Raw genomic sequence first — 13,256 nt, forward strand, 5'->3', positions numbered from 1 at the left:
AATAATATATTACTTCAGCAAATGCTTTTTCCTTTGTACTTTTCATGATGTAGAATTTTAGTCTCACTGAGATCACTACTGTGCTTACTAAAAGTCTTATAAATGTTTGTTCTTTGTGGTATTGAACCCCATTTCATCATTACAACACTCTTGTGAAGTAGACAGAGTGGGTATTATTATTATTCATCTGAATTTTACAGATAAGGAACTGAGACACGGAGAGGTTGAATGAGTGGTCCAAAGTCAGAAAAAGAATTAGTGTTAGAAGCCAGGACTAGAATCCAAAGTTTCTCAAGATCACTATACTATACTGCTTTAGAAAAGTTCACTTCTTAAAACATGAACATTATTGTTATCCAATAATCAATCTTTGGCATTTTCAAAGCAATCTTTCCCCCTCTCTCAGATTCTCCCCTCACTTAGCAGAGGCTTTCAACAGCTTTTCTCAAGAACACTAAACATGAAATGAAGACACTTTACATGCCAAAAGGGAGATTCCATTTGCATTTCCTGTAATTATATATTCTCTCTCTCTCTCTCTCTCTCTCTCTCTCTCTCGCTCTCTCGCTCTCTCTCGCTCTCGCTCTTGCTCTCGCTCTCGCTCTCGCTTTCTCTCGCTCTCGTTCACTCACTTGCTCTTGCTCTCTCGCTCTCTTGCTCTCTCACTCACACAAACACACAATTACAAAATACATGCAGAATCCAGTGAATTGTATAATCAATCATTTAATAATTTCTGAATGCTTACTGCACTGTGTTAAGGAATGAAAGGAGATACAAAAGAAATAAGAGAAGAGGATCTCTTCCCTCAAGAAACTTACAATCTAATTGCAAAGTTAAGACCTAGACAAATGAAAAAGGTCCAAGTAAAAAAACAGATAAACTGGATCATCCAACATTGGTGCTATATCTTAACCACCAATCAAAGGAATGAAGTCACCTGGGGTAGTAAAGAAAGACTTTACAATGAAAGAATAACTTTTAGATCTTTAGAATAGATTAGATGGATAGAATGGATTTAGAATACTGGATTTTTAGAATGGGTTAAAATTTCAATAGGTAGACAAAGCCTTCCAGGTAGGAGGCTTGGTTTGAGAAGAGATTGGAGGCAGGAATCCACAAAGGCCTATTTGGGGGACACTTTGTGTTGAAAGAAATATAGAACTACAGAAATCTTGCCAATGGAAGGTACTTAAAAGTTTATTGGATCTGATCTTTCCAGCTACAGATCTATGAGCTATGAGTCTATGAATACTTTGAGTTTAGAAAAGTATTACTTAGCAGATTTATCAAATTGACCAGCTACAATTTCTGCACTTATTTTCTTTCCAGAAAAAGGATGGTCCCATCTGACAAAAAGCTGGATTGAAAATGATGCATACATTTACAGTTGATAATATCTCTAGTGAGGATACTAATTCTGTATTAACTGACTGGGGACAGCTAAAGGCCAGTGGGTTTGCAAAGTTCCCTTCATCAGAGCTTGACAGGAAGAGATTTCAACACTTACAAGAGACGAAGTTACTCAAAGATGTCACAATTGATGGAACATGGGCTTGTGGGAACAAAAGAGTAATTGTGAAGGCCCCTTGATGGGTGGTCGGGACTTGAGAAGGATTTAAACACCTCCTAATGATCTCTAAGACTGATTGACTAGGACACATGATATGAACTGAAAGCTTTTGAAAATAATTCCGTGATTGGAAAGTTGTTTTTTCTTTCTTTCTCCCCTCATCACCTTTTGAAAGTCATTAAAAACACAAAAATACCATTAGTTCAAACCTCTATTTACATAAGAATATGCTTTGGGACGGGTTGGAATCAGACTCTGAAGAAACTACTGCTAGCCTTTGCTTGTTTGGCTGAGAGTTTTACCCTCTTCCTCTGTGACCAGCCCACAAATATATGTAAACTGAGAACACCAAACAGCTAACAGGAATGTGGTATTCAGCCTGGGCTTTGGCTCTGCTCAGGATCAATGGACAGGGACCTGCATTCAAAGTAGCCAAGGCCTGGACAAGGGACTGTTTATAGACTATCCTGCCTCAGGACAGATCATCTATCTCATATCAAATGTTTTGTTTTTCACCTCATCCAAAATATCCAAGTCTATTTGCACTGACTCTACCGTGATTTCTGTTTTAGATATTATTATTTTATTCTCATCTTTATATTTATTGAAATTCATGTAGAAATAGTATTAGCAGTAGTGGTAGTGGCAGAAGCATCATCTTGTTGTTGTTGTTGTTGTGTGTGTGTGTGTGTGTCTGTCTGTCTCTGTTTCTTTGTGTCTGTCTCTCTCCCTCCTTCCCTACCTCCCTGTCTGATGGAGTTGAGGGAAACAGGCCTAGGAAAAATGGCTATCCCACTATTATGTGTTTATAGTTAATGTTCTGTGAACCAGTGGTTTCAAATTCAAGTAGAAACAGATACCTGCAGGCCATTTATTGATTTAGAAAACCACAAATTAACATTAGCTATGTTATATTGTATTTTTTAGTTAGGTTGTTGAACATTTTAATCTGCTTCCCTAGCACTTGGGATTTTTGCAGGCCATGAGTTTGACACCTCAGGACTATTGCACAGTGGACAAAATGACTGCTTTTCATAACTGAAAAAAATATTGGAATATAATCTTCTGCATGTTAAGCTCAGTGAAAGTATCTTTGTGATTATGCTCCTAAAGGAACACAGGAATGTTATATGCTTAGTTCTAGCTGTTGGTAGGGTTTGGCTTGGTTTTTACTCTAAGTTTCTATATTCTGAAAGCTTTCTATTCCACATAGCTTGGGGATTTTGACTACCTGCTATGGCAGTATCCACTAAAAAGGTTTTATTAAATTTGCATGGATTGAATCATTATGTGTACATCTCATTTGTCTGTCGAAAATGCTCTAGCTCCAGATTATTTAACACGTTTATTTGCTACTAAATATATTACTGCTAAACTATCCTTGCAGAACTATAGTATGGGAACTGTCCTGTTAACTTTTATAAAAAAATTTTTTTTCATGTTACTTATAAACAATCGGGAAAACCCTCAGGGTAGACATTCTGGCTACCTGGATGTGTCTTTTTAGTCATTTGGTCGGAATACTAGATTTTTGCCACCTGCCATTGCTTATGTTGTACAGTTTCTACCATTTACTTATATCATCTGCATCAATCAATAAATCTAGGCTCTAATTATTACTGGTAATATTAGAGATTTCATTTTATCTCATTCACATCTCTTGATTGGGTTCTAATGGAAACAGCCAGAAACAAGTCATTCTCTATTATTCTTCTTGTATATTTATGTTTTGTGGTCAATTGTTTAGATGATAACTGCTTCTTTTTAGGATAAATAAAAGTATTATGATTGAAGATTAATCTCCTTAGGTTCATCAAAAGCAAACTGGTGCAATTCTAGGTTGTAGCTTGTTGTTGTTGTTGTGTTGTTGTTGTCTATATTATGCATTATTGTACTTCTGTCATAGCGGGTTAGTAGTATGGCAATGAGGAGGCAGAGGAGGAGGAGAAAGGGGGAGAGAAGGAAGAGAAAGCAGAGAGGCAAGAGAGAAGGAGAAAAGGGAGAGGAAAAGCAGGAAGAGGAAGAGGGAGAGGGAGAAGAGTAGAGGAGAAGAACCAGAACAATATCAAGAAAAAGAATAAGAAGCAGCAGCCAAGTATAGAAGAGAATGGGTCATCTATGGAGTCCAGAAGACTTGAGTTCAAATCTTTACACATACTAGCCGAATGACAAGTCACTTAATCTCTCTATTGCCATAAACAGCCCTGGATTCAGGAGTACCTGACGTTCAAATTCGGCCTCAGACACTTTACACTTATTAGCTGTGTTGACCTAGGCAGTCACTTAACCCCCATGGCCCTGCAAAACAAAACAAAAAAACCCAACAAAACAAAAAGAGAGAAAGAAGGAGGGCTCTATATTTTAAATTACCTAAGTGGATGGTTGGATACAAATAAAAGAGTTTTTATGGTCCCTCTACATGTAGTAACATGCAGAGAAGTAAACTGAGTCAATCATATAGATCAGTAGCACTAATCACTAGGCAATCTCCCTTTAATGGAGCCTTTTAATGGTTATATTCAAAGAGACCCACATGCATCCAACCAATTAGCACAGATTATGTTTTAAGGCAAATATAATGTCACATTTATTATTAATGGACATAGGAAGATGCGAACTGCCTCATAATTTAATTTTCCAAAAGAGAAAGGATCTTCTCTTCCAAAAATGTTTAAAACCCAAGCTGTTTTTTTTCCTAATTCGAATATAATTTGATATGTACCAACTATAGGAAAATTATCATACTTAGCATTTCAATAGAACTGAGAACTGGAAGGACCCTTAAATATATAGCCCAGCTTCCTTATTTTACCCATAAGAAATATAGGACATCTTACTTTTCCTGTATTACATACACACATATACACTGTGCCTATATAACTGATTTATGTTCCCTAGAATAACTAATCTGACATTTCTCCATATATATATATTTTTTTCCTCCATATATATTTAACCTTAATTCTTGATGATATTATATACCCTCAAGATTCAATCTCCTGAAATTTTGAAATTTTTTTTAATGGCCTGAAAAGCAAAAAAAAAAGTCACTAGGTATTTTTCTTTTCTGAGAACTTAATTATTTAACATTTGTGTGTGTGTTGGTGTGTGTGTGTGTGTGTGTGTGTTTTTAAGTTTGCAGCCAGGTGGCTTGGGGGTGGGGGGGCTATTTTGTTGAACACTGATTAAAAATAATTTCTTCTAAATGAGATCCTGACCACAAATGGTGCCATTACTATGGGCAGGGGACATTTTCACTAGAGAGGAAACCATGCCTGGCTGACTCTTGTACCGCCCACAACACCAGGGTTTTCCCTTTCTATTTCCCCCTCCCCTTCCCCCTTCTCTTTTCTCGTTCTTAATAGCAGGGTAATAGGCCACCAGCAAGTGAGGCCTAAATGTTTTCGGCCAAAACAGAGTCCAAGCTCCTCTGCTGGAAACATTTGGCCTCTGTTGGTTTTGTAATTGTTCCAGCAACACTGAGTTCACTGAAGAACATTGTGAAAAACTCCCATCTATTGGAATGATGCTGAGGAATGTTACAGTATCAGAAGTTCCAATTGGTCCATTTCCTGTAGGCCCATAATGAGGCTTGTAAAAAAAAATTGTGCTATGTGGAAGTTCTCATGGGAAAAATGAATGGCAAGAAATCCTAGCTTTTAAAAGAACAGCTAATCTGCTAGTTTGATTTTTTCTTCAAAACTTACACTGAACCAATGAGCCTAATTAAAAACAATGGCCTACTTCTATAAAGTATCATAGCTTTTTCTATGCTCCGTTTGTATACCACCACAAAACTCCAGATAGACTATTATTTTTCAAGTGCTCACTAACAAAGTGCTGACTTCGTTGGGATGGCTGAGCTAATTTCTTGAACTCAGTGTGAAACCTTAGCTAAACAAAATTGTTGGTAATTTTCCTTAATTTGTAAAGTGATTGGAGTGCAACAAATTTCCTCTTGGGTCAATCCTATAATTTTCAATTAACTAAAACTAATCGTCAGGCAGGCACCAAACCTGCATTTTGTTTAAAGGGCTGGGAGGCATTTCTAAGGGTCAGGATGCATTAATTGTTTTTATTTATTTATTTATTATTATTTTTTTTTTTTTGGAGAGAAAGAAAGAGAAAGTATTTTGCTTTAAGAAACATGGCTGATTTCTTTTGCAGCATAATATTAAGTAGCAAGAAAGAGAAGATGCTGTGAGATAAAATGTCACAGGTCAAAATAAATTTATTTGCTAATTGTATGGCTATAATTAAATTATGTTAATAGAGTCATCCACTGACTGCCTCTTGGAATTTCTTTGTGTGCACCACAGTCCCCCCTCATTTCTACTTAATTGGGCCTTGTGTTCCTTTACTGAAGAATAACCAAATATTTTAGCCACTTCAGGAAATGCTACCCAAACAATTATCCCTAGTAATCTAGAGCTCTGAGTCCATGCTATTAGCACTTGGAACACGCCCGGCAGAGCTGTGGTCCTCTCTGTTCTAATTTATTCTCTGCGTTAAATATTCAGTCTGTCACAAAGGATTCACCCAGCAACTCCAATAATCAGCATCCCAACAGGAGGCCACTCATATGACAAGCAATTCCCAGGAGTTGCCACAGTCCAAGAGACCCAAGGGCAGATTGGTGGGGATTGGAGTCGCACCCACCAGTCTTAAAAGTTGAGGCCACCAATCACAGTCAAAAATGTTCTAATGAGGATAGAAGCTGGTTTAAAACAAAAACAGCTGGTTTAGTAGCACGAGGTAAGTTCACTTTCCCTTTTTACACTCTTAGAAGTATTTCTCTCCATTTTATTTGCTATGTTGCCACATTATGTAGGCAGCCAGCTGTTTCTACTGACCTATCTGTGCTACATGGACACCCAAATAAATTCTTAAATGACAATCTCACTTACAAACATGTACATGGTGGCATTAAGAGACAACGTCATCATAGTAACAGCTAGATTAGAAAGGGAGAGGGTACAAATATGTACAAGAATTCATAATCTCACATCTAGTGGACAAATAAAGTTGTCTAGGCTTCTTACCTGTGTAGATGAATCTTCCTGGTGTTCCTTTGCAGAAACTGTTTGGATTTGTAAGACAATGTGACTTCTACAACACCAGGGATGTGTCGTGGAGGGGTCTGCACTCGGATGGCATGAGGAGTAATGAGCTGGAGGGAAACATTTGGAAGGGAAATTATCATTGTACTAAGTAGACAACTTATTTAGCAGCTTTAGTTATCAACTCCCAGAAAATGTAATTAACCTATTAATGTTTAAATACAATATTGACGTAATCCATATGGAAGACACCAATGACAACATTTACAAAAGCTCTGCCTTTCAGCTATATCATCATCTCCATTTTTCAATACATGGTGGGCAATGCCACCTTCCTGGCATGTCACCTGGTTCTGTGCTAACTTCTACCATGTCTCCCCAGGAACTGATCTATGTAATAGTTGAATGGAACCCATTAAAAACCCAGAAAAGGGTGATTTACATTGAACTCTTACCAGCTTCAGAACACAAGCATGGAATACTGCTTAATACTTTAAAATGGCTAACTACAGGTTAAATGGTGGCTGTGGCATATTCCTGAGCAACATAGGGAAATGCAAATGACAGAGCACTTCATCTGCTCTTTACCCAGCCAGAAGTCCTGGGTACTTAAAAGGATAGTTGGTAGTAAAGGGCGACAGGGTCATAATTCAATTGTACAATGATATCTGCAGTGTGAGAAAATTTTGTCCTGACCCCTGCAGGCAATCAGATTACACCATGAAGTAGGAGGACTTTTTATTATCCCTTATCTTCATTTACATAAGTGCAAATATTATTAATGGTCATAAAGTGATGTTATATTGTTCTTTTAAAAACAGCTATAATGGACATCTCATGGTTCTGGGTTTAATAAGCTGTCCCTCAATCAGGCTGGGACTCAGAAGGCAAGAGTCAGCCCCCAACTAACCAACTACCTATATGGTCTTGCCCAAGTCCCTTGTTTCTCAGTTTCCCCATCTGTAATGTGAATTAATTAGACTAGATGATCTCTTAAGATCCATTCCAATCTCCAGCCTCAGAAACTTGACACTTATTAGCTGTGTGACTCTGGGCAAGTCACTTAACCCTCACTGCCCCACAAAAAAAAAAAAAGAAAGAAAGAAAGAAAAACAATCTATTCCAATTCTATTAGTTCTTGGTTTCATCATTCCTTTTAGCTTGGTTTTACTGGAAGTTTTCTGTCCTAATTCAGCATAAAAAGGATAAACTGATGGATTTATATTAGTTTCCCTCAGAATGTATTTCTGTAGGATTAAATGAAAAGAATTTTCATTCACTGACATGCCCCAACCTATATCAACTAGAGCAGCTATGTGGCTCAGGGCTTGGAGTCAGGAAGACTTATTCTTTCTGAGTTCAAATGTAGCCACACAAATCTTACCATTTGTGTGATCCTTGGCAAGTCACTTAACCCTGTTTGCCTCAGTTTCCTCATATGTAAAATAAGCTGGGGAAGGAAACGGCAAACCACTCTAGTATCTTTGCCAAGAAAACCCCAAATGGAGTCACAGGGTCAAACGTGACTGAAACAATTGAACAAGGTACTAAGGACATAGATTCCATGCTGACAAATGATCTGAAACAGGATGGAGCAGAAAAAGAGGTCTACACGAGTAGCCAGTGAAAAAGAAAGAAAGGAGGGGAGGGAGGGAAGAAAGAAAGATGAGAAAGAAAGAGAAAAAGAAATAAATTCACATGTACCTTTATTTATTACTTTCAGAAATAACTGTGAAAAATGCTCCTCTAATCCCCATAGAGTAGATTAGAAGATAGATTCCCTTCACACAGGGAAGTGTTTTACTTTAATGATTGGAATTTTTCTTCCTAGTCGGAGACTTCTAAGACCTGAAGGGATGTTACCAATCATACGGTCCAAACCCTATATTTTACAGGATTAGAAACTGAGGCCTATAGAAGAGACGTATACATGCCTAGGTTATCAAGTAAATTATATAACAGAGCATTAGACTAGAACCTAAGCCTTCAAAAGTATTTGCTTTCGTCCATGAAATGCAGAATCCTTTAATGATATGGTAAAATAATGGATTAGACTAGATGGCCTCTGGGGTTTCCTTCCAGTTTGAGAGGGATGATGCTATCTGATAATGGTCAACACCATCATCATCATCTTGGTTAAAATAGTATACTAGTGGAAGGGAGAAGGAATAAGCATTAATATAGTGCCATCTATATGCCAGGCACTGTGCTAAACACTTTTACAGATGTTATATCATTTGATGCTCACAACAGCCTCAAAGGAACGTGCTGTCATTATTCCCATTTTACGATAAGGAAACAGAAGTTAATCCAGAGACTAATAAGTTCTACAGATAGTAAGTTAGATTTGAACTCAGGTCTTTCTTACTCAAGATTCTATCTACTTTGCTACCTAGGTGATTTCAGTGATACTTCAAAGGTATATTGACAATTTTTCCCTATACTAAATGATCTCTGAGTGTTTGTACTTTTTCTTAGTTCTTGTTTATGCTTTTTATAGTTTTTGGTCTCCTCACTTGCCATGATAATGTCAGTTGTCACTTCTCATTTTCATTATAGTATTTACCACTAGCATCCCCTCTCTATCAGTTAGCTATTTCAGGGAAATGTTCCTATATATTTGCAGAGTATTTATTTGTGATTGCAATGGCATCAGAATCACACAGAAAATAAAGCATTTAATGAAGTCTTTATCACTCCCCCCTTACATAAGAACAAACTTCAAAAACATCAATGGTAATGTATAACTAGATAAATTGGTACGGGTGGAGTTTTTGTGCATGTATGTGGCTGAAGAATGATCCAAATTCTCACAAACCGACAAGCTGGGAAGGTTCAAAAGAAGCAGCTGAAAAAATATCATAAAAATATATATGGGAAAAAGGAAAAAAATATATATATATACACGTGTGTGTGTGTGTAGTGTGTGTGTGTGTGTGCTGTGTGTGAAGAGGGAGAGAGGAAAGGCATTCTGATTCCATTAGAAGTATGGTCTGGGGGCAGCTAAGTGGTGCAGTGGATAGAGCACTGGCCCTGGATTCAGGAGGACCTGAGTTCAAATCCGGTCTCAGACACTTGACACTTACTAGCTGTGTGACCCTGGGCAAGTCACTTAACCCTCATTGCCCCACAAAAAAGCAAAAAAAGAAGTATGGTCTAAAGAACAATGGACTTAGTACCAAAAGAGGTAGGTTTGAATCCTGATTGCCACTAATTAGCTAAGGAAGTCACATCACCTCTATAGGTATTGATTTCTTCATCTATAAAATAAAAGACCTCGACTAGATAAATTCCAAGGTACCTTCTGTTTTTAACATTCCATGTTCTAAGCAAGTTTCCTTCCAGTTCTACCATTTTTATGTCCCAAAGTTAATCAATCATGTATTAAATAAGCACTGATTAAAATACCTACTATGTATCAGGCATTGTGCTAAGTATGGGGATTAAAAAGACTATTAAATAATCCCTGTCCTAGAGGAGTTTCTCCCAGCTATAACATTCTTTGACTCTAGTATTCAATGACAAGAAATACCTTGTAGCCAAACAAAGTGAATGAGGAGAGAAGAGATTGCAGATTTCAGACTAGAAAAATTAAGAGGAGATGAAGAGGTGAAAAAAGAATAAAGGTTTGTGTATGAAATTGATAATATTAAAATTACAAGGGGGGAAAATCAGTCCAAATGCTTTCCAAAAGCCACCTGATAATTTACCAGAATCTCAAATAATCCAAGAACAGCAATTTTCTCTTTTGGCTCTGTGTATAAGCATTTTACCTCTTTCAGACTTTCAATGCAGAAGCCAATACGTTCCCTGCCCCAGCTCCCCAGTGGAGCATAAGTGTCCGCCCGTGGGAATGTGAGAAATGAACTAAGTGGAGTTATGTGCACAGCAAGATAGATTGCATAGAGAGGAAAGTCCATGGGAGTGTGTTGTGAGCGTATGTGTGTGTATGTAAGTGTGAAAGTCGTGTCAAAGCAAGAGATGCTATATGTGTGAAAGGAATAGAAATGGTGGGAAGAAATGTGGGATCTCCCTGACAGTCTGTGTTTGATGAAGAAAAAAAAGAATGAATACATATGGTGTGATATGAACTAAAGCAGAATTGTGAGATCGTTAAGTAAAAACCAGTGAGGAATCATCATTCCTGGCAGCTTTATAAGATTTGTAGAGTCCTTTACATGCATTCATTTACTTGATCCTCACAACAACACTGAGGGTTATATAAATGCCTTAGATATTGTCTTCATTTTACAGATGTAGAAACTGAGGCTAAGGAAATTAAATGATTTGCCCAGGGTGTTCCACAGCCAATAATAGTCTGAGCAGAATAAGAACTGGAATCTTTCTGACTCCAAGTCCAGCCTCTATCCACCCTGTCTCTCTAGGTTAGTTCCCAAGAGTTCCATCATTTACTTCATCAGCGTGGCAAAAGTAACTTCCAAATATGCAATAAACCATGGGGATCCTTCATAAACAAAAAAAGAAAGAAGCTAAACGATTGTATTACATGTGAAAGTCCATTGAGCTTGGTTGAAAAAATGATCTATAAATCTCAGATGTTATTATTTTCTTTCCCTTCTCTGAACTCCTACAACATTTATTTTCTGCACCATACTATTCTGTACTTGATATAGAGCTTTCTCTAAGTTTCATGTGCATTAAGTCATATCTCTCCACTAAGTTGCGCTTAGGGCATCGACTATATTTAGGCTTCTTTAATCCCTGTCAGTTCCTGGCATGAAGTGGGGACAGAAAACAAGTGTTAAGAATAACACTTATGATATAATAATAATAAGGTTGATAAAAATCATTATGGCAACTTTTGAAGATTAAAAGTTGCAGGGAAGGTGCCAAGCTGCATGGCAGAGGGACTTTCCTGTAGAAATGAAAGCGCAGGTCCAGTTCCTTCCCCTTTCTTTATTCTATTGATATAAAACCAATGTCAGGCCCATCATTTCATTTAGAAATCATTTCCCAGAGCAGCAATAGAGTGGAATGGAAAGAGTACCAACAAGGCAGTCTCAAGACTTGGTTTGATTTTTGCCTCTGCCCTGTGACCCTGGGCCAGTCATTTCATCCCACTAGGTCTTAGTTCCTTTGTGTAAAATCGGGAGAATAATCTCTGTGTTCAGCCAGTTATAAGGAGCAACAGGGCTCCGTACCAATTGCGCAAAATAGATTCAATTAAAGTGCCATGCCACAAAAAAAAACTCAGGATAACCAGCCAGACTACAACTGATATTTTTTATAACTTCTCTTCATTCATTGAGCAGATTTTATATTCTGATCTTCATCACCCCTACTTCAACATTCAAAAACAAGTACACCCTAAACATAGCAGGCCACATGAAAAATTAAGTCAAAAAAAGAAAAGAAAAGATCTTCCTTCTCAGGAAAAACAATGAAACTCCTGACTGTAAAAGTCAGAGACAGGCATCAGGACATCAGTTCTCCATACCTGCCTGATGACCTCAGAGTTCTAAATCACAGCCTGCCATTAACTCATTTTGCCCTCCTAGCTAGGCCTCAGTTGTCCTCCCTCTCTTAGCCATGATAACAGCCCCTTATCTTCTCCATGGGGGCACTTATAATAATGTTAAATACTTTTGTGTTTTGGTACAGCCCATCTCTAGGGACTTTTAAGCACTTTCCAGATTAATTTTTAATTTATGTATTTAATAATTCTCACAGCATTCTCCTCCTCCCTCCTCAATTAGGATAATAATATCCATCTCTTTGAGGTAGTATGGAGGGCATCCCATATGCTGAGTGACTGACACAAAGTAGGACACTTAAATAAGGAAATTGTAACATAAAAGTATAATTAAGGCTTTGAAAACAAACTAAATCAGCCCACAATTTTTAAAGAGACATTACACCAGGGCTGGTGTAGTGACTAAACTAAACATCTTTCTCTATGCATTATAGCTTAGTATATTTATTTAAAATTATTTTTAGGGAGCTTTTTAGGAAGACTCATTGAATTTTGGGAAATGATTACATTTGCAAACCATAATGACAGAACTCATGTTTGTCAACCCATTCCTCTGAACTTGATACAATATGAATGGAAATGTATGGACAGAGATAGGATTGAATCTGTGATTTCAGTAGTATGGTGAATTCCCAAGTGACGGAAAGTCCCTCTGACAATGCAGGTCAGCAACTTCTCCACAGCTTAAGAGTTTTAGAGAATTGCCCAAAACACTAGGAGATTTGCTGGTTTGCCCAGGGTCCTATAACCAGGATGTGTCAGTATCAGGACTTGAGCTCAGATCTTCCTGGCTTTCTGATCAGCTTTGCTTTGCTGGCTCTTGTTAATGAGAAAATGCCAGATTTTTTTTTTAATTCAGTTGATTGTAATCAGACTTATCTTCATCACATAACAAAAATCTCCTGATATATAGATTCATAAGGATTGTCTGCTTCAACTAAACACATAATTTCTCAAGGAAAGTGGGAGAGAATCCATTAAATAATTAACTGTTTCATTAACATCCTGGTTGTTTTTGTCCTCTCAGGAAAGTAACCTTAAACTAAGCTTTAGCAAATTCTGTTGGGCTATGCAAGTTTTCTATGTTGAACTTCATGAAGAAATGTCCAAGAGATAGTTTATGCTTTAT

At 37.4% G+C, this 13,256-nt stretch overlaps 1 protein-coding gene across 1 annotated transcript in view; it reads right to left on the reverse strand.

Annotated features, from left to right (window-relative positions):
- EBF1 (EBF transcription factor 1) overlaps positions 1–13,256 on the reverse strand; it is a 469,914-nt gene that overhangs the window by 91,688 nt on the left and 364,970 nt on the right. Inside the window, 2 exon segments of the mRNA XM_043988839.1 lie at positions 6,616–6,652; positions 6,654–6,743. Coding sequence (XP_043844774.1) covers positions 6,616–6,652; positions 6,654–6,743 — 127 coding nt within the window.

The sequence above is a fragment of the Dromiciops gliroides genome, chromosome 2, assembly GCF_019393635.1.
Source record: "Dromiciops gliroides isolate mDroGli1 chromosome 2, mDroGli1.pri, whole genome shotgun sequence".
NCBI classification, from domain to species: Eukaryota; Metazoa; Chordata; class Mammalia; order Microbiotheria; family Microbiotheriidae; genus Dromiciops; species Dromiciops gliroides.